At 44.6% G+C, this 25,732-nt stretch overlaps 1 protein-coding gene across 9 annotated transcripts in view; it reads left to right on the forward strand.

Moving 5' to 3' along the window:
* Positions 1-25,732, forward strand: part of PDZD2 (PDZ domain containing 2) — a 257,387-nt gene that overhangs the window by 158,968 nt on the left and 72,687 nt on the right. For 7 of the 9 annotated variants that reach the window (XM_088652631.1, XM_060280333.2, XM_088652632.1 and 4 more), the window contains 4 exons: positions 3,624-4,074; positions 15,378-15,520; positions 17,187-17,319; positions 22,017-22,193. In XM_088652631.1, coding sequence (XP_088508757.1) covers positions 3,624-4,074; positions 15,378-15,520; positions 17,187-17,319; positions 22,017-22,193 — 904 coding nt within the window. The remainder of the gene's footprint in view (positions 1-3,623; positions 4,075-15,377; positions 15,521-17,186; positions 17,320-22,016; positions 22,194-25,732) is intronic. The other 2 variants (XM_088652634.1, XM_088652636.1) reach the window with 2 other exon arrangements.

Genomic DNA, 25,732 nt, shown 5'->3' on the forward strand with positions numbered 1-25,732 from the left:
CCTTGAAATATGAAAGCAGCACTGAAAAATAAATAGCTTTCCATGAGAGCCCGGGGCTTCCAAGTTAATAATGAGAGGAACATATACAGAGTGAACCGCGTAGCAAATTCCCGTCTAACCCCAACTGAAATCCTTATGGTATTTGGATTTTAAACACTGAAAAATAAAACACAAAACCCTCTGAATACTCTGAGGCCAGATTCATTGAAAGCTTGGCTGGTTCCAAGCACTTTACAAGCTGCCAAAAGTAGGGTTTGGGGTCCTGTTTGGCTTCCTGGCTGCCAGAACGGAACAGAGACTTTATTGAATCCAGCCGCTGTTTGCATGACGCTGCGGCATCCAGTCTCAGCCGCTGCACTGAGAGTTGGGTGCGTGGAACTCCCATCTCTTGCCCCGACCAGGCGGGAAAATCAATGGGATGAGAAGGGGCACCTGAAAGCAGTGTGGAGAAGCATCCTTCTCCTGGAAGATAATAGCCACAATGTGGTTCCACCTGTACCGCTGGAGGCTAGATGTCTCAGAATGCTGGTTGCTGGGGATTTCAGGTGAGCAGAGTGCTGTTGCTCTCAGGGTGGTTGCACAAGACTGGGTCTTTTCTGCAGTGGCTCCCCGCTTGTGGAATGCTCTCCCCAGGGAGTCATGCCTGGCACCTTCATTGCATATCTTTTGGTGCCAGGCAAAATCATTCCTCTTCTCCCAGGCTTTTGGCTAATTAAACAATCTATGGTCTATTTAATTGTTTGGGGGGCAATGTTTTTGTTTGTAGTTGTCATGTGTTTTTTTTATTCTAAACTGCCCTGTGTATAGAAATGAGAGGGGGGGGGAGAGGGAGAGGGAGATGATAGATACATTTTATATACGGCTTGATTTGTAAGAAAAACAAACAAACGTCATTTTAGTGGAGGAGCCATAGTTCTGGGCTGGAATGCCTGCTTAGGGTGTAATGTGTAAAGTTACAAGTTTCAATTCCTCGAGTGGGAACAATCAATCCCTCTTCCCAGGGAACTCTGGGAACTGAAGTTCCGTCAGGGTAATAGGAGGTCTCCTAACAACTTTCAGCACTACAATTCCCAGGATTCTTTGGGTGAAGTCGTAACTTTTTAAAGTGGTATGGTACTGCTTTAAACATATAGTGCGGATGGGGCCTATAACACAGCTTTGCATGTTTGTATTGCTTTAGCACTGCGACTAACAGGGGTGGGAAACTCTTGCCCCCCCCCCAGATTGTTGGACTACAACTCCTATCAGCCTTGACCATGCTTGCTGAGACTGATGGGAGTTGTACGTAGTACAGCAGCACCTGGAGGGCCAAAGGTTTCCCATGCCTGGTGTTTAGGCTCTTCACAAGGGCCATACCACCCATTCTCTTTCAACACCTTGGCTTCCTCCTGCCTGTTAAGATCTGCTGGGATTTTCTTTGCCTGAAATGATACAGCTTCGGTCCTACTTAATGCTGTTCAGGGGTTCTCATTTGTTCCATGGTGTCAACATGTTTAAATCTTTCATAGAAATTGATTGCATGCAGGAGCACGTCTCTGATGTTATTCACAGAACTCTTAAAACCTGGATTACCATGGGCTGAGCAAATGGAATGTGCAGATTGGGGAGTCTACAGGTAGCCAGAGAATTCAACATTTTACACAAGCCTCAGGTTCTCTGAGCAGATAATCACAGTTATAGGAACCTACTTCCCCAATTAAGCAAATAAGTCTTAGAAATTATATTTAGATTTCGCACAACACTTTCCCTAAGAGCTCAAAGTGCTTCACAAACATTAGCTTTGCAAACCTTATAACAACCTTGTAAAATAGGCCCGTATTATTACTGTCTCATTTTATTGACGAAGCAGCTGAGGCTATAAGACAGAAAAGCATTATGATAAACCAATTGGCACCCAGGCATCTAATGACTGGAGGTGAGATTTAATATACGAGCTTCATTGTGCTGTCTTCAAAAAGCGCTGCAGTGTTAGTTTTCCAAGGCTTGCTGTAAGCCTCACTCCCAGCACCCTTAGTTTGAGCCCAATGATTTTTGACTTTCCGTCAGATTTACATTCTATGACAATAGAGCATCTCAGCCAATGCCATGGAACAGGCATAGGCAAACTCCGGCCCTCCAGATGTTTGGGACTACAATTCCCATCATCCCTGACCACTGGTCCTGTTAGCTAGTGATGATGGGAATTTTAGTCCCAAACATCTGGAGGGCCGGAGTTTGCCTATGCCTGCCATAGAACATTACGGTATGTATGTTAGTAGATGTGGAAAAGGTTAATAAAAAAATACCTTCAGTAGCACCTTAAAGACCAACTAAGTTTTTATTTTGGTATGAGCTTTCATGTGCATGCACACTTCTTCAGATACACTTGAAACAGAAGAGTCAGACCCTTATGTATATGCAGAGGGTGGTGGGGGTGGGTGGGAATGGGTGATGGGCTGATAGGAGTGGTAAACCTGTAGATGGCTGTTAACGACTGCTGATGACTGCAATTGGTCCTGCGGGGGAAAAGCAAGGGCTGAGGCGCTAAAGAAAGCTTGATCATGCATAATGAGATAAGAATCCTATGTCTTTGTTCATCCCAGGTGGCTCCATGGTTTTAAGCTTGATGATGAGTTCCAATTCAGCAACTTCTCTTTCCAGTCTGTTCCTGAAATTTTTCTGTAATAAAACAGCTGCTTTGAGATCTTGTATAGAATGTCCTGGGAGATTGAAGTGTTCTCCTACTGGTTTCTCTGTCTTGTGGTTCCTGATGTCAGATTTATGTCCATTTATCCTTTGGCGTAGGGTTTGGCCTGTTTGTCCAATATAGAGAGCTGAAGGGCACTGTTGGCATTTGATGGCATACACAATGTTTGAAGATGAGCAATTAAATAGTCCTGAGATGGTATGTTGGATGTTGTTGGGGCCAGTAATGATGTTGTCCGGGTGTATGTGGCAGCAAAGTTGGCATCTGGGTTTATTGCAGGCTCTCATACCAGTGTCCATGTTAAGTCTGGTGGTTGTATTATTGTGGGTGAGGAGTTGTTTAAGATTGGGTGGCTGTCTGTAGGCAATGAAAGGTCTTCCTCCCAGAGCTTGAGAAAGGGAGCTGTCATTGTCCAGGAGAGGCTGTAGATCTCTGATGATGCGTTGTACTGTTTTAACTTGGGAGCTGTATGTGATGACTAGTGGTGTTCTGTTATTTTCTTTTTCGGGTCTATCTTGCAGCAGGTTCTCTCTAGGTATCGGTCTGGCTCTGTTGATCTGTTGTTTAACTTCATCAGGTGGATATTTTAGTTCTAAAAAGGTTTGCTGTAGATCTCTTAGGTGAGATTCTCTGTCTGTAGAGTCTGTTACGTGGAAAAGGTTAGTTGGTCCTTAAGCAGTAAATTATTACGGTCATCTATAAACAGATTTAATCAAGCAGGCCTTGGATCAGGTTGTATCATCTTGTCTTGTAATAGAAGAGACTTCTTCAAAGACCATTTCCCAAAATAATTGCACAGGCTTGCATTCTCACCACATATGGAAATAAGAACCTCTGTTGACATTCCCTCCAACATAAAGGACTTGGATGAGTGCTTAATGCGCAGCATTTTGCAACAGGGTGTTTTTAATGCGTGCATCTGCTTCATTTCTTGCAGCTACCTTGCTGACCAGTGCTGGAATGGCGGCTTCATCTACCTGATCATGTTGCGTCGCATCAAGCGCAAGGCCCCTCTTCCTCCGTCGAATGGCAACAACAGCAACAGCAGCAGCAACGAACCCAAAGCCCGGCCTACCTCGGAGCCCAGCGGGAAGACAGCACAAAATGGCAAAAGGACTAGAAAGTTTGGCGTCATCACCAGGACTCCTCCTGGGGGCAAGGAAAGCAAAGGCAACAAAGGCAGCAAAAGCAGCTCCAGGACTGAGCAGGGAAATGGACATTGCACCCTTATGGAAATGGATGGGTTGCGCCCCGAGGCATCCAGCACAGAAAGCAAACTGGAGGATCGACTTCAAAGAGCTGACTCACCGTTTCCAGCAGGGCAGTACCGCTCCCGCCTTTCAGACGGAGGGATTCTAGACCTAACCTCAAGTGAACTGTCTCTGCAGGTAAATAATTTTTTAATTTCACATTTTTATTGCTGCTGGTGTCGCCTTAATTGAAAACCAACCAACCAACCAACCAACCAGAAGCATAGTACGTTTCCGAGCATAATTCAAAGTGTTGGTGCTGACCTTTAAAGCCCTAAACTGCCTCAGTCCACTATACCTGAAGGAGCGTCTCCACCCCCATTGTTCTGCCAGGACACTGAGGTCCAGTGCCGAGGGCCTTCTGGCGGTTCCCTCGCTGCGAGGAAGCCAAGTTACAGGGAACCAGACAGAGGGCCTTCTCGGTAGTGGCACCCGCCCTGTGGAACGCCCTCCCACCCAAAAGAAAAATAGCTACCAGACTTTTAGAGGACATCTGAAGGCAGCCCTGTTTAGGGAAGCTTTAAATCTGTAAGAAATTGGTGTATTCTAATATTTCTGTTGGAAGCCGCCCAGAGTGGCTGGGGAAACCCAGCCAGATGGGCAGGATATAAATATATTATTATTATTATTAGTTCAATAACAAAGCAGTTTCCATTGGAATTATGATTCAGGTAGATTGTCTACAGAGCGCAAAGCTTACATTGTGACCTTCTTCCCTTCCTCCTCTATTATTATTATTATTTATTTATTTATTTATTATATGTGTATACCGCCATATACCGGTAGATCTTAGGGCAGTTCACAGCATAAAATTACAGTGCAGCCATACCTTGGTTCTTGAACAGAATCTGTTCTGGAAGTCTGTTCGACTTTCGAAAACCAAGGGACAACATTCACTTGGCTGCAGGAGCTTCCTGCATTCAGTCGGAAGCCACGTCAGACATTCGGTTTCCAAAAAAAGTTCACAAACCAGAACACTTACTTCTGCCCAGACACTGAGGTCCAGCACCAAGGGCCTTCTGGCGGTTCCCTCGTTGCGAGAAGCCAAGTTGCAGGGAACTAGGCAGAGGGCCTTCTTGGTGGTGGCGCCTACCCTGTGGAACGCCCTCCCAACAGATGTCAAAAAGGAAAACAACTACCAGACTTTTAGAAGACATTTGAAGGCAGCCCTGTTCAGGGAGGCTTTTAATGTTTAATAGATTATTGTGTTTTATTCTTTTGTTGGAAGCCGCCCAGAGAGGCCGGGGAGACCCGGCCAGATGGGCGGGGTATAAATAATAAATTATTATTATTATTATTATTATGGGTTTGCAGCGTTTGGGAACCAAAATTTGAGTCACAAGGCATTCGAGAACCAAGGTACGACTGTATAAAGAAAACACAAAATACATAATAAAAATGAGAACAATAACCAACCAATAATCCCCCGTCCCACAACATATTTAAAAGGACATTGGATGTTAATCATCCAAAGGCTTAGTTAAAGAGGAAAGCCTTTTCCTGACACCTAAAATATAGATAATGAAGGCAACAGCATTCCACAAGCAGGGAGCCACTGCAGAAAATGCCCGTTCTCGTGTGGCCACCCTCCAGACTTTTCATGGGGGAGGCACACGAAGAAGGGCCTCAGAGGATGATCTCAGGCTCCAGGTAGTTTCATATGGAGAGAGGCGGTCCTTGAGGTATTGCGGTCCTGAGCAATAACTAGACATTAACTGCAGAAGGTGGGCAACCCGACGCCAAGTGTGGCGCCTGGCTGAAATTTAGGCAGCCCTTTGCAAGGAATCAGTATCCCAGCAACAGCAAACCACCCCATGTGAAGGTATGTGAAGCAGGGATGGGGAACAATTTCAAGGCTAGGGGCCATATGCAGTCATCTACCGTATTTTTCGGAACATAACATGCACTGGACCATAACACGAACATAATTTTTAGAAAGGGGTAAAGCCCCATTTTTGGGGGGATCAGCTCACAGTTGTGCAGCTTCTTTTGCAAAGGGGGAAAGCTCCATTTTTGAGGATCAGCTCAAAGTTGTTGAGCTTACTTTGCAAAGGGAAAAAATCCTGTTTTCATGGGGTTCAACTCACAGTTCTACAGCTGCTTTAGGAAAGGAAAGGGAGATAATCTAATCAGCCAGTCACATGTGCTGGGGAAACAAACAGCCTCCCTCTGCAGACCATTCAAAAATGAAGGGCGGGGCAAGGGGGCAGACCAGGAAGGGAGCTAGAGTCCCTTATCTCCCTCCCGATCTCTTGCAATCAACTGTTGAGTGGCTTCCTTTAAACACCCTCTTTCCCTCTTGTTAGCCTTTAGCTCTTTCTTAAAAAAAAAAGCACGATCTGCTTTTCGCCCCTGGGCAATTCGGCTCCAGGGACCACGCATTCGCTCCATAACACGCACAGAATTTCCTCTTACTTTTTAGGAGGAAAAAAGTGTGCGTTATGGAGCGAAAAATACGGTATACCTCTCTTTTTTGGTTCTTGGGACCCTGCCCAGCCCACACCCCTTTCCTACAGGTAAGGGGGTCAGCATAGGCCTCTAATTGTAGAGATCAGAAATACTGATGTAGTTGCTCACATTCCTTCAATTAGAGCTATTTGGACCTGCCCGGCTTTTTATTGGAGTTCTGACTTCAAACTGTTTCCCCCATTATTTCGTTCCCTCAATGAAAGCAAGCGGAGTTTATTTGTTTTCCATGCATAACAGGAGAGGGGGAACCTGCTGGGGACATGAAGCCTGGCGAGTCTCTATGATTAAAGGGCTGCAGAATGCAGAGGCACGAAATAGGCCTTGCAGATGATGAGCTGAAAAACTTGTGTTATTGCTGCCTGCGAACAGAAATGAGCTCCAGGGAACTATCTTTTTCAGCAGCCTAGCTGCTGACATAATTTCCTTGGCAAAGTCTTTAAACATTCTATCAAGCCATTGCAAGCACCTGAACTAATGCAATCACCCTTTGTTTTTAAGAGTCATTTGGAAACACCACCAGCTGGATTGAGCTTTTTTTTTTTTAATAAAAAAGAAAAAGAAATTGCCCCCCCCCCGGGTCACACTACATCTTAGTCCTGAAACCTTTCTCAATGATGAATCCTAAACCCTGGATTTTGTGAAGGATGCTAAAGAGAGATAAATACACTTGAATATCGACATCAAGGATGTGGGTGACCAGTGGCTCCACAGATGTTGTTGGACAACAACTCCCACCACCCCAGACCATTAAACATGCCATGTGGGGCTCCTTGGAGTTGGAACCCAACAATGTCGTCCCCATCTCTGGGTAGGGCGCCCCCATCTTTGATCTTTAGAGTACCATTTGTATCCTCCAGGTTGCTCAGGGAGTTTTCCCTTCCTTTTTTAAACCCTGTCTTTGGCCCTGGGAGATACCGTGATTGGCCCAAGGTTACCAGGTGGACTTTGTGTGGCCGCGTGGGAATCGAACTCAGCTCTCTTCAGTCCCGGGCTGAATCTTGGCTCAGCACTTGGTTCAACACATTGGCTCCACAATTTATTTATTTATTTTGTACTTTAACTACCTTCCTACCCCACCTTGAATTTCTTTCTTGGCTCTGTGGTGTGAGAGGAAATCGCCCTTCCAGTTCCACAATTCTATGATTCTATCAAGTGGGGTCTTAGAATGTGAGGCCGCCTTCCCTAATGAAGTCACCTTCCACTTGCTCAAAAGAACCAAGCAAGACATCATCACATGATATCTGCAAGGACAGAAGAGTACAAAAACCACCCAATCTATGCCACTCGCTTCTGAGTGTACTTGAATGATGCATGCTTACTGTATTCACACCTTACTGTTATAGGTTGTGTGCACTTCAATTGTCTTAAGTACACACCTAAGAATGTATTGTGTGAATTGGCTCTTACTCTTTGTTGATGGGAGATTGCCCTGAGATTTGACAGTAGAGACTTTGCCAGTTGTTCTAGTGGTCTCTCTTTCATATCATTATACTTGCTTGTAATAATTTTAACAATAAGGCATTATTATCAAAGCCCCCTTCTGTTGTTTGGTGCTCAGGGTTCAGTCCACAAAAATGTATTGAAATAGTACACCATTGCATTAAGGAATCCATTTTAACACCAGCTATAGGGAAAAATTAGGGGATCAATAAAAGGGGAGAAAGAAAAATGGAAGCTTTGCTTCTTTTTAAGACTTTCCCCAAGGATTCAAAACTGTCATATTTTGGCCGTGATGGATTAATTTTCTTATTCCAAAATGCTGGAATGACTGACTGACTGACAGTTTGATCCTGGACGTCTTAGAAACCCATTTAAAGGCTGAATTCACACATGAGCACAGTTCACCAGATAATTGCAGATGCACCCGATTAACCTGAAGATTTGAAACGGCGCAATTATTTATCACCTAATCCACTTTCACAGATCATTGCCTCTTTATCATGTGAGGAAATTGCCCGCCACGGGGAACCAACTGGGAGACTACAGGCTTATTAGGTGTTTGTATTTTTGGTGCCCCCGATGAACTGTGAAGATATTTCACACCCGCATTTCCTAGCTTAGTGCTGAAATCAAGCCTGGAAGAAACTGCAGCCATTGTGTTAAGCAGAGTTGCTTCTATGATAAATAGAAATATCCTGCTCTTGATCTGCAGAGCTGCTCACATATGGCTCCCAGATGGCTTCCCATCGAGGTGACTTATAAGGCCAGGCCTCCTTAGCTTCAGTAGTGCAATGGCACCATGTGCCTGCAGGCCATCCTCTGTTACATATATGCAAGGAGGAGAACAGCTCTTTCCTGTGCACCTGGTAGGGACAGCCTAACCATGAAGCAACAACATAGCTCAGTGGCGATGCTTTCCATGCCATAGGCTCCAGGTTCAATCTCCAGTAGTTCCAGTTGAAGCAGGTGTGGAGAGCTTGTGGGCCTTCACGAGGTAGCATACCTGCCAAGTCTCTCGCGGAGAAATCTGGGATCGGCAGCCGCACGACACCGGATCTATGGTGTCGATAATGGCTCCGAATCTATGGGCACTGAAAATGGCCGGCGCTGGCACCGGAAGTTGCGTCTACGCATGTCCGGAAGTGCATAGACGCAACTTCCGGTGTTGCTTTGCCCGTCTATGGGCACCAGAAAATGGCCGGCGCCGGAAGTCACGTCTATGCATGTCTGGAAGTGCGTAGACGCAACTTCCGGTGTCGGCGCCGGCCATTTTCAGTGCCCATAGATGGGCAAAGCGACACCGGAAGTTGCGTCTACGCACTTCTGGACATGCGTAGATGCAACGTCCGGTGCCGGCGCCAGCCATTTTCTGGTGCCCATAGATGGGCAAAGCGGCACTAGAAAAATGACCGCCGACAGGAACCAAAATAAGGGAAATTAATGGGAGAGGAGCTGGAACGGGAGACCTCCGGGAAATGGTAAGGAAAAACGGGGGTTTCCTGGGAAATACGGGGTACTTGGCAGCTATGCGAGGTACTGAAGTCCAACCTCCACTTTCCTCTGAACAGCTGGTGGGGATCAGAGGCCAAAACACCTGGAAAGCCACAGGTTCCCCATCCCTGAGTTGAAAGATCTCAGGCAGTGGATGCTGGGAAGCAATCCTACCAGAGACTGTGGAGAGCTGCTGCCCATCAGAGTAGACTGGACTTAGATGGTCCAGTGGTCTGATACTTGGTAAAACAGCTCCATAGGTCCGTACAAAACAGTCTCTTCGCGCAGGGATTCCAGAGGGGGCACAATTTTTTCTGCCTTCAGTTTCTGTTTTCTTGTGTACTATTAAAAACAACAGCAGCAACTCCAAAACAGGAGCATATTTTTTTTACTTTAGGTGCGAAAATACCTAAGGCTAGTTTGTGGCTGAAAATGTGCAGCTCCTACTAAAGGAATATATATTAATGTAAAAATGATCAATAAATGCAAGCCTTTAAGAATGGATACTGTAATGCTCGGTGATCCAACCTTTCCCAGGCCTTCTCTGCATTTATTTGCTGCTCTTATTAAAAAAAAGAAAGAAAATCAATTCCTGTTATATTCTATGGTAAGAGCTTGCTTCATAATAATCACATTTACTATTTTTTAAAGCACTTTCAGGTAAAAATGAAAACAGGCCTGGCCTAGAGGCTTAAAGTCTAATAACAGTTGTTCACTTCAAAGATTCTAGATTTTTTAAATATTTTTTTTAATGCTGTAGTTGTCTGGCTTTCTTGTTTCTGGGCTGGAGGGAATTACAGAGCAGCCATATTCAGCGAGGGCAGGTCCAAGAAATTTTGCTGCCTGAGGTGAAAAACAAGATGGCCGTCTCCCCTGCTGCAAGTTCAAGAGCCAACCGCACAGGGAACCACATTTTGCCTCTGAACCACTACACCTGAGGGCAGCAGGCTAACTGAGCGCACGGGGCAGGCTGCATGTTGTAATGCAGCTCTGAGTCTCGTTCCTCTGCATGCAGCTGCTCAGCTCTTCCCTTTGTATAGGCAACACACAAGCCAGGAGTCTCTCCTAGATGGGATACAATGGTTAGCAGCTTCTGAAGAAGACCCTTTACTAAGCCAGGTGTAAACCATAGCTTCATAACCTGCCTTGATTAGAAGGCGATAACCATAGTTTTTAAACTATGATCGCCGAAGAATTGATGCTTTTGCATTATGGTGCTGGAGGAGACTCTTGAGAGTCCCATGGACTGCAAGAAGATCAAACCTATCCATTCTGAAGGAAATCAGCCCTGAGTGCTCACTGGAAGGACAGATCGTGAAGCTGAGGCTCCAATGCTTAGGCCACCTCATGAGAAGAGAAGACTCCCTGGAAAAGACCCTGATGTTGGGAAAGATGGTGGGCACAAGGAGACAGAGGATGAGATGGTTGGACAGTGTTCTTGAAGCTACGAACATGAGTCTGACCAAACTGCGGGAGGCAGTGGAAGACAGGAGTGCCTGGCGTGCTCTGGTCCATGGGGTCACGAAGAGTCGGACATGACTAAACGACTAAACAACAACAACCATAGTTTATCATTTTGGATAAGAAAAATGATCCCAACAGTTGACTGCTCTGGGCAGTCATACAGCCCCGCGTGACCATTGGAGGACTTTACCTTCCTCCGACGGCCACATGGGCCCCTGGGAAGCCTGCCCGTTTGAATTGACCAGTCTCAGGCAGGCTAGGGTGTGTGGCTTGGCTTGGCTGGTGGACCTGGGCTGGCTAGTCTTCATTCAGGTCTGGCAGCTACCCATAAACAGGGGGCATGGCTTGGCTGAGCAGCTCAGTTGGAGCTGGGTTTCCTGCCCCCTGAATGTATGACGGCAGGAGCAATGAGGAAGCACAGGATTTGTTCATATCTTGGATTACTGAGATCATCCGGATGTGGCCGTTATTGGAAACTGGATTCCTGCCCCCAAACCTGTTGATTCCCCCCTTCCTCCTCCGCAGTGCATAGTACAGTTTTCATGATGTCGTGATGCTGAGCGTTAATTCACCAGAAGCCCCAATTCAATTATTCATTCATTTAAATTATGAACCTACTTTACAAGTCAAGGCATTTTCAAAGTACGGTAGCTTACAAAATAATAAGGTAACAAAAAAAAGATGCTGCCGAAAACAAAACAATAGGTGAAAGAGCAAATAAAATTTGGAGGCTGACATTGTTTTTGACAATGTTTTCTTCAAATTTAAGATAACTGTGCATGTTACGTGTGTGTGTGTGTGTGTGTGTGTGTGTGTGTGTGTGTGTATACAAATGCAGTTTTTAATCCCAGAGGTATTGAATTTCTGATAACAGAATGTTTTTCGCACAGGCTGTGTTTTTACTCAGGAGAACAAATAGCGTTCCTTTTTGTTTTATTAATGATGGAATTTGGTGCTTATGAAATCAAGGGGTTTAATGGCGCTGCCTTGAGCCAAGTGCGATTCAAGCTTTCCTGCTTAGTCCTGGCCAGACATAACCTCTTAGCAGCTGTATCACAGACACATGCAATTCAATCTGTAGATGGGTTCCAAAGATAGATGTATATTTCTGACGGTCAATGCAGTTTCCTGACGTAGGCAGATAACTCTTGGGAGCAGCATGAAATTAACAAGTGTTATTCTCACTCGGGGTCTGTTATATAACACAGATAACCCATTTCCACACATAATGAGACAGAAAATGAAATTCTTGCCACTTTGAACACAGTTTAATTGTTTTTGTAGTGTATGCACATGGAGATTTTCGTTTCTTTTAAATGCAAATTTTAGCTAGATCCCTTTATGATATCCAAAAAGAAGGCCTGTTCAGGGAAAAGAAAGTCACATGCGAGAAAATATATATGCCACAGGGCATGATCTACCTAAAGTTAAGCATTTTAGGGCAACCAATGGGCATCTGCAACTGCAATAGTTGGGGAAGAGAGTAGGCCAGCCTTTCCCAAGCTGATGTCCCCTAGATATTTTTAACTTTGGCCATAATGGCTGGGGCTGATGGGTGTTGTAGCTCAAAACAACTGGAAGGTACTGCTTTGTGGAAGGACCAAGTGACAAGAAGGAAGGTCACCACATCTGGGGAGACTAAAGAAGCCATTGGTGATGGAGGGAGAAACAAAAATGAAAGGGATTCCAAGGGTTTGCTGCATCTATTGATCTACTATCTGTACAGTGGTACCTCTACTTACAAATAACTCTACTTACAAATTTTTCTACTTACAAATGGAGCTCCGTCCGCCATCTTGGATGCGGTTTAGAAAGGATTTTTTCTACTTGCGAATTTTTAGATAGGGTTGCTTCGACTTACGAATTTTTTCTCCCAATGCATTCCTATGGGATTCGACTTACATTTTTTTCCCGACTTACAAATATGTGTTCGGAACGCATTAAATTCGTAAGTAGAGGTACCACTGTATCTGTCTACTACTCTTTATCTATTACCTGCTATCGATCATGATTTTTGCTCAAGGCTCACAATATTGTCTGCCATTCCATACGACCCACTGCAACTATTAAATGTAAGGTGTGTGTTTAACTTGCCCCAAGGTCATGGTGGCCAGTGGTGTTTTGTGTTGGCTCTGCCACACACTGCTGCTGAATTACCTTGGCACGGTATTGCCTCTAGTTTCCTGAGTCAAGTAGCAGACAGCACCATCATGCCGGAGAGGAAACTGGCAGCCTGGCAGGCCTTTAGGTCTGCCATAGCCTAGCCTGGGGCTCCTCTCATGGCTCAATGCAGGGCGGTTGCAGGCTCCCATTGCCTGTGCCACTTGTAGCGCCATTGCCAAGGTTTGGCCACACTCCTAACTGAAGGTGTGCGGTTCTGTTGCTTAAATCACCAGGAAAGATTTGCTCTGGATAGAGAGACCTTTCTTCAGGGGAACTGCTCTGCGTTGATTTGGCTTGCCTAGGTTCATCAGGATGGGGAACGATGAAGGTGGTCTGACCATCAGAGTTCAGCTAAATAAGCACCAGCCTCCTAGGATTGTGTGATGGGTCTTTCTCTGCCTGAGTTCCTGGAAGGATGCTGCCGGTCAGAGCAGACAATATTAGGCACATAGCCTGATCTGATATAAAGCGCTCTGTTGGGTCCTTATAATCTGTGATTCTGTTGTTTGTGTTTGATATAATGAAGCTCATGAATATGGAGTGGGGGGTGGGGTTGAATAAATGAGTACAGAATGGTAAAATACTGCAGTGCAATAAGCACCTGAGTTTCGGTGTATCATGGGAATCCCTTTTTAAAAAAACAAACAAAGAAAGAACCTTATAGCACTAGAATAACATCTTCTTCTGCAAACTGTTATGTTCAATTATGGCAAATGCTCCTCTCTTTCACTTAAAACGATGCCTGGCTAAGTGCTTGGGGCCTGTCTGTTGAGTGCTGCTGACAAGGAAGACGTGCCAAAAGACAACCATCTCACTCTTACCACAAGCTCTTCACCTTTTGCAGCAAAGTCTCTGCCAAGTACCGGGCCGGGGGGGGGGGGGGTTTAGTCGCCCTTGTAACCCCCATATGTCAGCTTGCATCTGAAAATCGAGCTGGATTTTCTACCCAACAGCCTTCCAGTACACCTTGCCTCCAGATAAATTGCCAGCACCGTTTCTGTACTTTTGTGCAGTGCAAGAGCAAAGAGATATTTGTTACCTGGAATTGGAAGTGTGCATGTTTTGTCCCAGTAGATATCAGGCCAGTTAGCCAGGGATTTTGGAGTGCACAGGAGCCTAAAGGGGCAGGGAAAGCCAGGAAAGTCAGGTACCCATATATGCTCAAAGTAGTTCATGGTATTGCCTCTTAGTGAGCAATTAGGAATAATATTGCCTGCATACTTTTTCTATGGACAAGCAATCTTAGAATAAAAGATTCATAAAATTGTAGCATTGGAAGGAGTCTTGAGGGTCATCTAGTCCAACCCCCTGCAATACAGGAATCTCAGCTAAAGCATCTAGGGGGATGCCCCCCCCAACTTCTGCTTAAAACCCTCCAGGGAAGGAGAGTCCACAACCACCTGAGGGAGTCTGTTCCACTGGCCAACAACTCTTACTGTCAGAAAGTTCTTTCTCATATTTAGTCTGAATCTCCTCCCTTGTAATTTGAATCCATACCACTATTGAACCACTCTTACCAAAAGAAAGTTCTTCCAGACGTCTTGAGACATACCCCCCCCCCAAGTTGAAAATTCAGCGAGGGAGCTGTAATATCCCTTGATGAGTTGGCAGGCCCCACTTGTCAATATCTTTTAAATTGCCTTTCCCCCCTCTTTTAGGGCCCTTATTACCATTTTTAAAGTCACTTCTGGGTTCGGCGGGGTCGCACATCGATTAGACACACGTAAATTGGGAGTTGCTTGTACTTACTTCAGTTAATACAAAATACTTGCAGCTGAATATTAACTTGAATATATGCACTTCTATGATGATTACTGAAAAATGGGACATAACATGGTTGCATTTTGATACAGTGGTGCCTCGCAAGATGAATTTAATTCGTTCCGCGAGTCAATTCGTTTTGCGAAAAATTCGTCTTTTGAATCGCAGTTTCCCATAGGAATGCATTGAATTTTCTTTTTTTTTTTGCCCATAGGAACGCATTAATTAAATTTCATTGTATTCCTATGGGAAACCGTGATTCGCAAGATGAATTTTTCGCAAAACGAATTCATCTTGCAAGTCACCATCAGATCGCAAGACGCATTCCTCTTGCGAAAAATTCGTCTTGCAGGGCATTCGTCTTGTGAGGTACCACTGTATTTAGGAGATGGGCATGTGCAAAAAGTGCAACAATATGCTTCAACTATGACCTGTAATATCTCAAGCGCCCAAGTTTCCTTTGCTGGCAAAGGGAGAAGCAAAAGGTCTGAGGCCTCTTGCCTTTCCCATTCCAACAAAACAAAAGCCTCAGTTTGCACAGGCTGATCTGGTCTGCTAGATCTCTCAGCCAGAGTGAGGAATTTTAAGATGCAGCTGGAAAGTGTCTTCTCCTAAATAAAAATGCAAGAACTCTCTGAAAATTCCTCTCCCAGCGAGAAGGTTGCCGGATATGGAAGATGACCATGATGAAGGGAACAGATGGGCTGGGAATCCAGATCACCGGAGGCCGAGGATCGAAGCGTTCTCCTCACGCCATCATTATTGCACGGGTGGAAGAAGGAGGCTGTGCTCACAGGTACGAGTTGTTCTGTTGTCACATCATGCGCACCTGACTATCCCATCGTTTGGGTGTAACACAAAGGTTTAAGTAAATGAAAGCAGTGGGCAGCTGCCAAATTAGTTTTTTTTTAAAAAAAATTATACCCCACTTTTCAGCAAGGATTGGCCCTCAAAGCAACTTTAAATTCAAATGCAAAACAAAAGAGAAAAAGGAAAACAAAAAATTGATGCTGTTGCAACAGTTGTTTCCCCACACAGCCACTCCCACCAAATCTCACCACTAAAAACATTTCTTAAGCCTTCATCATACTGAAGGCAACTTCTAGAGGCCCCACTAGGGCTCTTCTAGGACACCCATCTAACCCCCTGCTCCGTCTAGATTCTTTCAAGTCTCATATCAGGGTTTTTAGTTTCTACAGCAGAAGCAGAAGCTGCAACACACCAGAAATCTTGATATGAAGCTCGATAGAATAAGTCCCTGGAAGAGTGTGCTCTGCCCCGAAGCACCAACCCCAGAGAGATATTACTCCCTTTGCCAACACCCTCCTGCCCGTGATGTGCCTGGTGTTAGTAAATAAATTGCCTGGAGCACCCTTGAGTTTCTTGCTGTTCCAGTTCTACCAGCAGGAAAATCAGAGATCTCAGAGACTGAAGCAATTTGAGCAAGGCTTATTTGGAAATCTGGAAGCCACCAGGTTTCAAAAATCTGCAATAGATTCCTGAACCTGGAATGCAAACAGCCATATAATGAGATCCCGTCGTCCTGTATGCGATGGCATTTCTTATGCAGGTGGAAGAAAGGGGTACTTGGAGGTTTTTCGGCCCAGCATAAAATGTACATGTACACCTCATTTTCATGAAGAGTACCTTCATTCTCCATCCCTAACCATTGGTCATGCTGTCTGGGACGGATGGGAGTTGGAGTCCCAACACCATCTGGGCAGCCAGTGATTCCCCATCACTGCTTTAGGTTGTTCTTTGTTGCTGAGATTTTTTCGGGCAACCTTACTGTTGCAGCATGTTATAGGATTCCCTTGCCACAGTGAGAAAGTAGGTCAGGTACTCCACACATAAGCCTTGGCAGGGTACTACTAGTCCATCTCTTGAAAAAGAGGCTGGCAGAAGTCTGCCGGTGCTCCTACCTGGGGAGATGGATTTGGTGCTGGGCAGTTGTACTACAGGAAAGGGAGCATGCCGAGCTAACTACTCCACAGCAAGTGAGCGAGTTAACTGCTCCACAGAAAATTTAATATTAAAGCTGACCTACTTACCAGTGATATCGTTAGTGTCTATAAAGTGCTCCGAGACGCTCCAGAGAAGGTGTTAAGTAAATGTGGAGTGACTTGAATATTCATTATTAACAAAATCCAGGCGGTGCCTCCTATATTCGACTTGAAACTTCCCCACTGAAAGTAGGAGGATGGGGAAAAGGAAGCGGCGACATTTATTCTTGCTTTCTTTGACTGGGCAAGGGGGGGTGTGGTGACCCGTATTTTTTATTATTATTAAAAACAACAACAACACTTTTGCCCAAATGACGTGGTACCTCCTGTTGTTCCTTGAGCAGTAGCATCAGAATATAATGTTCGCCTACAGAATAATAACTTTCTTGACGCTTCAGAACCTAGAAACATTCCCCATGAAACTGAAAAGTGTTTGTTGTCCTTTTTCTCTTTCCTTAGAGATGGTAGACTGAAAGTTGGCGATGAACTGCTCATGATCAATGGGCACTCTTTGGTTGGCCTCTCCCATCAAGATGCTGTTGCTCTTCTTCGGTCGGCCGAAGGCCTTGTGTACCTGGTGGTTGCAAGCAGGGTAGGTAATAGTCCATTAAATGGATTCAGTACATTTGGGTGTGCACAGGAGATCCACTCCTCCAATACGTGACCGTAGCCACTAGCTTAGATGGCTTTTGAAAAACGGTTGGGAAAATTCAGGACTGACAAAAGAACATCTTCACCCAGTGAATCAATAACCTGGGGAATTTGCCATTGCAACAATGGACAATAAAAATTAGCTTAGTATGTTTTATTAAATTAATGGAGAAGAGGTCCCACAATGGCTATTGGTTGAGCTATATGGGGGTGTTATACATTCCTATGTGTGTTCAAAGTGGCATTGGAACACATTTTCTGCTTCCCGAGACATTTGTTTTAGAGGCAGAGAATATGTGTTCAAACCATTGTCACCCCGTGTTATTCCATGGCATGAAATGTTGTAATGATTAAAGTGCAAAATATGCATCTAATTGTTTCCATCAATACATACAACAATATGGGAAAACAAATGAATTCCTTTTAATCTATTAACAGCCCAGTTTCTCATATCTTAACTATCACCATCAATTTTATTTCTAATCTTCCTTTAATATATGTATTGGGTCATTAAATCCCACCTTCTCACACGTCGTTTAGTTGTGTCCGACTCTTTGTAACCCCATGGACCACAGCACACCAGGCACTCCTGTCTTCCACTGCCTCCCACAGTTTGGTCAAACTCATGTTGGTAGCTTCAAGAACACTGTCCAACCATCTCGTCCTCTGTCGTCCCCTTCTCCTTGTGCCCTCAATCTTTCCCAACATCAGGGTCTTTTTCAGGGAGTCTTCTCTTCTTATGAGGTGGCCAAAGTATTGGAGCCCGTCCTTCCAGTGAACACTCAGGGCTGATTTCCTTCAGAATGGACAGGTTTGATTAAATAAGCAGGGAGACAATATACAACCTTGTCGTACTCCTTTCCCAATTTTGAACCAATATGATGTTCCATATCCAGTTCTAACTGTAGCTTCTCGTCCCACATAGAGATTTCTCAGGAGACAGATGAGGTGATTAGGCACTCCCATTTCTTTAAGAGCTTGCCATAGTTTGCTGTGGTTGACACAGTCAAATGCTTTTGCATAGTCAATGAAGCAGAAGTAGATGTTTTTCTGGAACTCTCTAGCTTTCTCCATAATCCAACACATTTTTGCAATTTGGTCTCTGGTTCCTCTACCCCTTCGAAATGCAGCTTGCACTTCTGGGAGTTCTCGGTCCACATACTGCGTAAGCCTTCCTTGTAGAATTTTAAGCATAACCGTGCTAGCGTGTGAAATGAGCGCAATTGGAGCATTCTTTGGCACTGCCATTCTTTGGGATTGGGATGTAGACTGATCTTCTCCAATCCTCTGGCCACTGCTGAGTTTTCCAAACTTGCTGGCATATTAAGTGTAGATGTAACAGCATCATCTTTTAAATTTTTAAATAGTTCAGCTGGAATATCACCACTTCCACTGGCCTTGTTATTAGCAGTGCTTTCTAAGGCCCATTTGACTTCACTCTCCAAGATGTCTGGCTCAATGTCAGCAACCACACTACCTGGGGTGTACGAGACCTCCATATCTTTCTGGTATAATTCCTCTGTGTATTCTTGCCACCTCTTCTTGATGTCTTCTGCTTCTGTTAGGTCCTTTCCACTTTTGTCCTTTATTATGGTTCCCTCATTGTTAATCTATATTTCTCGGAAGCGTTGTCAGTGTAACCATTTCTAATAGTTCCCAAATCTTTCTGTTTGTGTTTCTATTCCTTTTCCAAAATTCGGCAAATGTTTTTTCTGGCTATCACGTGCCATTTAACAAAGTTTAATAGGGGTTGTTTATTAACCCGGTGACCACCCTCCAACGCTTAACTCTTCTCTCATGCTTCCACTGCATGCTAGAGTACGTATGAGAAACCTTGAGTGTGGCCCTTGAGACCTCTCTGTCTGGCCTTCTCTATCCAACTTTTCCCAGGCCGCCCTCCTTGCCCAGATCACACATTCCTTGGCTGGAATGTGACCATGAATTGCAACATTGCCTCTTGCAGCCATGTCCAAAATTTAAAACCCTGTACCATGAGCAAAAGACACATCCGCCAAATCAAGAGTCGTTAGCTTACGATGACTTCTGCAACATTTCAGTTGGAGTTATTTAGTATCAGCCAGTTTGGCAGCAGCTCCGCAGTGTATCCCTCACCTTGTCAGTAGAACCATTCAGAATGTAGGTTGATGTGTTTGCCTTTGAGTTGAGCTGCATTTCAAGAGCTGGATTTTGGCCCACACCTTCCCGAAGTCCTTTCTCCAGTCACGCCACACCAGAATCTCTACGACTGACATGAATTCTCCTAGGAGAAAACCCTGCCAGAATCTGCTTCAGGTGAACTACAGGTTGTGCTGTGTTCATTTTCAGGAGAGATGTGAAGGGCTGCTTCACGGATGCACACACTTCACTTGACTAGTCAACATTTGATGCAACTGAATGGGTGAATGGGACTCGGCTGAAAAGCAAGCATTGTGGTGGAGGGAAAGTTCTTTCTGTGGCAGCCTCCTCTGACCTGCTTGCTGTCCTCCATATGTTTTGGAATTCAGCTGCCATCTGTGACGAATTGGCACAGTTTTGAAATGTTTATTCCTACCTGGCTGGAAAAGAGTTAATCCACCTCCAGCCTGACTGACATAACATTCTGATGGGGGCGGGACTGTTCCCAGTTTAAAAAGGGGGGAGTGTCGGTTTGGTCAGTTAGGGAGAAGGGGAGGGAGTGGTGAGATGTGAAGAAAGTTGAGAGGTCAGGAGAGTGGGAATTTAGAAGTGGTTTAGGAAAGCTTGAGGTTAAATGTTTGACCGAGTTGTTGTACAAATGAAACAAAGCTGATAAACACATTAAACGTTAAAGACACTACTATGTTTTTAAGATAATAAAATTTCATCTTTTTTTTGCCAAGAAGAATCGTCTTTATTGTTCCAGCGGGGTATCAGGACTCACAGCAGTGGTGGCTCAATAGAGGACAAAACTTACCTCAGGAATAGAGGCGGCAGTTTGTGTCCTAGAGTTACACTGACGAGGCTTAGGAGGATAACCTGGGGTGCCACGAAGTTGCCAGAGTGGAAAGGGCAAACTTTTACAGTGGGGAATCAAACTGAGTGAGACCCTTTACTGTAGGCAAGAGGTTATTCCGTCAAACAGCCTAGAGTTTCTTAAGATACCAGGCCATGTAAGCTGGAAGGCAATCTTTACTAAGAAACCCACAAGTAAAAAGGGGTTTATTTTAGGGCGGCAGGAGAAGAGGGTGGGTGGCTTCACCTCTCGTTTCCTGTGTCGCATTTTAGTAGTGGAGAGTGGGACTTTTCGTCACACCATCATTGGCCATGCTGCCTGGAGCTGATGGGAATTGGTCCAAAAGATCTGGAAAGCCCCAGGTTGGGGAAGGCCGGTCTGGCGTGTTGGATAGTAATGGCTGCTCCGCGCATGCAACTTGCCATTTCATGCTTCCGTCATCAGCTAACAAACATGTTAGTGTGAATTATTCCAATGAATACATTATGGCTTCTTGTCTTCCCCCCCTTTCTTAAAACAACATGCAAAATGGAACAAAAGAAATGTATACCACAGGCACGTCACATTGATTTCAGCTCATTTCAAAACTATTGTCTGTTTCCGACCAATAAATCCTGCCTGACTGCAGATTCAGCTCCTTGGTTCACGAGGAACACATCTGCACTATGCATTTAATGCTGTATCATACCACTTTAAGCAGTCATGGCTTCCCCCAAAGAATCATGGGAACTGTAGTTTGCTAAGGGTGTGAGAGTAGTTATCCCTCTTACACAGCTACAATTCTCAGAGTGGAGTAGTACCCTAATTAGCTGTGATTTAAAGATAATGGATGAAGCCCACAGTCCTCAGCGTGATTTCCTGAGGGTATGCGAAACTGAAAGCAGTGAATTCTATAAGCCTACAGTAAGACAAGACAAGACAAGAAAAGCTATGAGGATCATAGAATTGTAGAGCTGGAAGGGACCCTGAGAATCATCTAGCATCCCGGCAATGCAGGAATATGCAGCTGTTCCATACGAGGATCGAACCTGCAACCTTGGTGTTATCAGCACCATGCTCGAAACAACTGTGGCAAAAGCTATACAAATACTAAGTTTTAAAATTTATGTATTTCATGCATTTATATACTGTTTAATACCAAAAGAACTTCAAAGTGTTTCTCTCTCTCTCTCTCTCTCTCTCTCTCTCTCTCTCTCTCTCTCTCTCTCTCTCTCTCTCTCACACACACACACACACACAACCATTAAAGAAGCAGGAAACCAGGGAGGCAATAGAACCATTAGATAACTAATGTAAAAACAAAAACGGAGGTGTACATTTTTGAAGGGTGTTATGCTCGTGGAAATAGGCTATGTTCTTGCATTCGTTGCTTGTGTGGATTGTATGATTAGATCACTCCTGGGAGTCTCAAGGCAGCTGTCTTCACCAGTATGTACCATGGCAATCTCTCCTTACCATAGCTGCCAAGTTATCCCTTTTTTAAAGGGATTTTCCCTTATGCTGAATAGGCTTCCTCGCGAGAAAAGGGAAAACTTGGCAGCTATGCTCCTTACCCACAAGATATCATTCAATACTACTACATCACTAACTTTGCAGGGTTGTTGTACTAAGTTTGTATGTGCAAGTAATGACAAGTGTTCTTCTTCCTCTCCTCCTCCTCCTCACAGGAAGGGGCAGAAGAGGATTTTCTCAGTTACCCATCTACAAGTTTGCCAGACTTAATCAGCACTTGCTCTGCTCAAGATGCGGCTCCCTGGACTGACAATAAAGAAAATGAAGAGCCGGAGGAGGAGGAGGAGGAGGAGGACAAAGGAAAGATTCTGGTGCCAGAAGTCCTGGAACCCGTAAGTGTGGCTTTGGATATGTTGCTTTGAACATAGCTTGGTTAGCAAGTTGACTGCCACCTTCAGCAACTATGGCTACCGCTTAGGGTTGCCAGACTCAATAGAGGACAGGACTTCTGTGCCTTTAATTGCCCTGCTCTCTTTTGAGTCTGGAAACCTTAAAGAGAAACCAGCAGACCCTTTGTTTAATTTCCAAGCAAAGGGTCTGCTGGTTTCTCTTTAAGGTTTCCAGACTCAAAAGAGAGCAGGGCAATTAAAGGCACAGAAGTCCTGTCCTCTATTGAGTCTGGCAACCCTACTACCGCTTTAGAAATGTGACTCATGATGCAACAGCTTCCCTTTCCAGTAAGTTTGTCTTATCATCATAACATCAAGATATCAAGCTAGGACTGGCATCATAGAATCATGGAGTCATAAGGGAACTGGGTGGTCATTTCCAACTCTTGGCCAGAGCTTCAATTCAGCAGCCTAATTAAGTGTGTGTCCTTTTCGTTGTTGCTATTATTGACCAACTGAGAGTCATAAAGCTTTGTCAACCTACTGCAAATCACCCAGTCGCTTCCTTGTAGATCCTGATTTATGTGCTGCCCGTTCTGCTCTATAGACTCCTCACAAACATTAGTCTATTGAGTTGTGCAGACAGCAGGTGTGTACAGACTCTCAGTACTTTGCAGGGGGGATTCAGGTGCATACCAGAACTTTAGTTTTGCCCAGTGGATTAAAGTGTTCTCGCGCCCATATAAATGTTTTAAGAATGTCTTTTTGCAGTTTGGAGAGTGATGGGGAAATGCACTGAAAAGTATGGGATGAACAAATGATTAGCAGGAACATGCATAAACACCCTGCAAGCAAATCGCGATAAATGTGGGATGAATGCTCATTGTCGTATAACCTCCCTGCAAACCAGTCAGAACAAATGCTCAATCTAACCATCATGCAAGCTTTGTGTGAGCAAATCAGGATGAATGTTCCAGTGCCATCTATCCTACACACACTCATTTTATAGCTGGGGCAACCCAGTTGGATGGTTGGGGTAGAAGTAATACGTTGTTGTTGTTGTTGTTGTTGTTGTTAGGGCATACATGCTTTTGCACCCGTCCTTTCCTCCTGGATCTGCTACTTCCTACTTTTTCTTCTTGAGTTGAAGCAGCTGCCTTCTTGGTTTGTGGGCTTTGCCACACCGTTGCTTTCTGTTAATTAATTAGACTTAGGGATAGACCTAGATAGCAGGCTAAAAATATTTCTAAGCACAAAGTGTATAGCATAACTGTATAAACAAGATGGGCGCATTGTTGTTGTTGTTTTTTTTAAAAAATATATGCAAAAAATTTATTCCCACTTGATACTAATAACCATATGGATTACCCAGTACTGTGGCTTGAACCCAGTAAAAGTAATGTCTAATGGGAAAAAACCCCATGAAAAACAACAAGCCCTCTTTTCGTTCCTTGCAGTGGTGAGGGCTGCAAAAGGTACAAGAAGTCTGTTTCCTGCAGGTGCTGAAATAGCCAATATATGTGTGTAATCTAACACCCCTTTTAAATAATAACCATCTGTTTTTAGGGAGGGAATTTGGTTTCTGAAAGTTTTACAGTGTTGCAAAACCTTTGGCTCTGCTTTGCTTTACATTGTACAAAAAAGAAAGAAAGACCTGTTTTCGTTACACACGCACATACAAAACCTGAATGAACTCTTTATTTGCTCATTTTTGATAATGCTTATTCATTGCATTCCCCCCCCCCCAAAAAAAATGCCTATCCTGCTGGCTATTCAGTAGGACCGCTCTGTAGTGGAGCATAGGACTCCCACACCCTACCTAAAAGGGTGTCTTGTACAGTTTTGGAAACTTCTGCAATGGAGAGCAACATCCATTGGGGCAGCTCCTGGAAAAGGGGTGTGTGAGAGAGAAAGAAAGAGCAGGATTCTCTGCAAGGATTAATGTTCTGGCCTTTGATAAGTTCAGTTACAAATAAGCAATGGCCCCAGTCCACCTGAGGGCTGTATGCCATGGTGGCTGATGCCCATTGGAAAATAATAATAATAATAATAATAGCAGCAGCCGCCAGCTAGTTTGAAGCACCGTCCACACATAGTCTTCTTTTTTGGCAATCACTTGTAGCCAAGTAAGATTGTCTTCCAAAACAGGGTTTTAGCAGTGAGTCCGTAAATGACTGTGGAGGCCAATTCTGGATCCACATGTCCTTCCACAGTGGGGACATAGGTTTCCGGGTGGGAGTTGATCACGGTGTGGATTTGCCAAGCGTGCCTTCCTCTTAGCACATTTCTCCCTTGTGTTCTGAGTTCGAGTGTCTTCAAAGCCCATGACACCTTTGGTAAAGGCTGTTTTCCAATTGGAGCACTTGCAGCCCAGTGTTTCCCAGTTGTCAGTGTTTATACAGATTTGCATTGAGGGAGTCTTTGAACCTCTTTTGTTGACCACCAGCGTCATTTTTAAGTTTGGAATAGGGTAGTTGCTTTGGAAGACGATAATCAGGCATCCGCACAACATGACCAGTCCAACGAAGTTGATGTTGAAAAATCATTGCTTCGACACTGGCAATCTTTGCATCTTCTAGTACATTGGCATTAGTTCACCTGCTTAGTAAGTCAGAATATGCACAAGCATCTTACATGAACAGGTGGACTGTTTCTTACGGCTTTGATTTTCCCCAGGCACAAGTGGCAGAACAAGTGGGAATTCAGCTCTTAACCACAGCTTGCTATTATGTGTGAGCCCAGCACAACTACGGTTAATGACTTCTAAACAAGCCTGGATATGATACTATGGTTAAAAGTTGCCTTAATATCCTGCCTCGTTTGGAAGCAATTGAACAAACTTCAAAAGCCCTTCAAGGCATCTCTCTTGGAACATCTCCTTCCAGGCAAAAAACTGGTCTTGGCTTCTGCATTCCCAGATGACTTTATACATTCGTTGTGAAAAGACAAACTATAGCACTCCTTACAACATAATAATATGTTATTTCCTAGGATACGTTGTTTATTTTAAAAAGTGCCTTGAATAACTATGTGCTGTACACAATTATTTGAAGGAAGAAGCCACCACGGGCCTGCCTTGAAAGCTTACAATTAAATAAATGATACAACCTGAGAAAAAGGAAAAGGAAAGGCCCAAGGTAGTCCCCCTCCCCCAATTTTAGGCTAATTTTATAGGTAAAGGTAAAGGTAAAGGGACCCCTGACCATTAGGTCCAGTCGTGACCGACTCTGGGGTTGCGCGCTCATCTCGCATTATTGGCCGAGGGAGCCGGCGTATAGCTTCCAGGTCATGTGGCCAGCATGACAAAGCCGCTTCTGGCAAACCAGAGCAGCACATGGAAATGCCGTTTACCTTCCCGCTGTAGCGGTTCCTATTTATCTGCTTGCATTTTGACGTGCTTTCGAACTGCTAGGTTGGCAGGAGCTGGGACCGAGCAACGGGAGCTCACCCCGTCACAGGGATTCGAACCGCCGACCTTCTGATCAGCAAGCCCTAGGCTCAGTGGTTTAACCACAGCGCCACCTGGGTCCCCGGCAATTTTA

This window comes from Zootoca vivipara, chromosome 10 (assembly GCF_965207765.1).
Source record: "Zootoca vivipara chromosome 10, rZooViv2.hap1.1, whole genome shotgun sequence".
In the NCBI taxonomy this organism is placed as follows: Eukaryota; Metazoa; Chordata; class Lepidosauria; order Squamata; family Lacertidae; genus Zootoca; species Zootoca vivipara.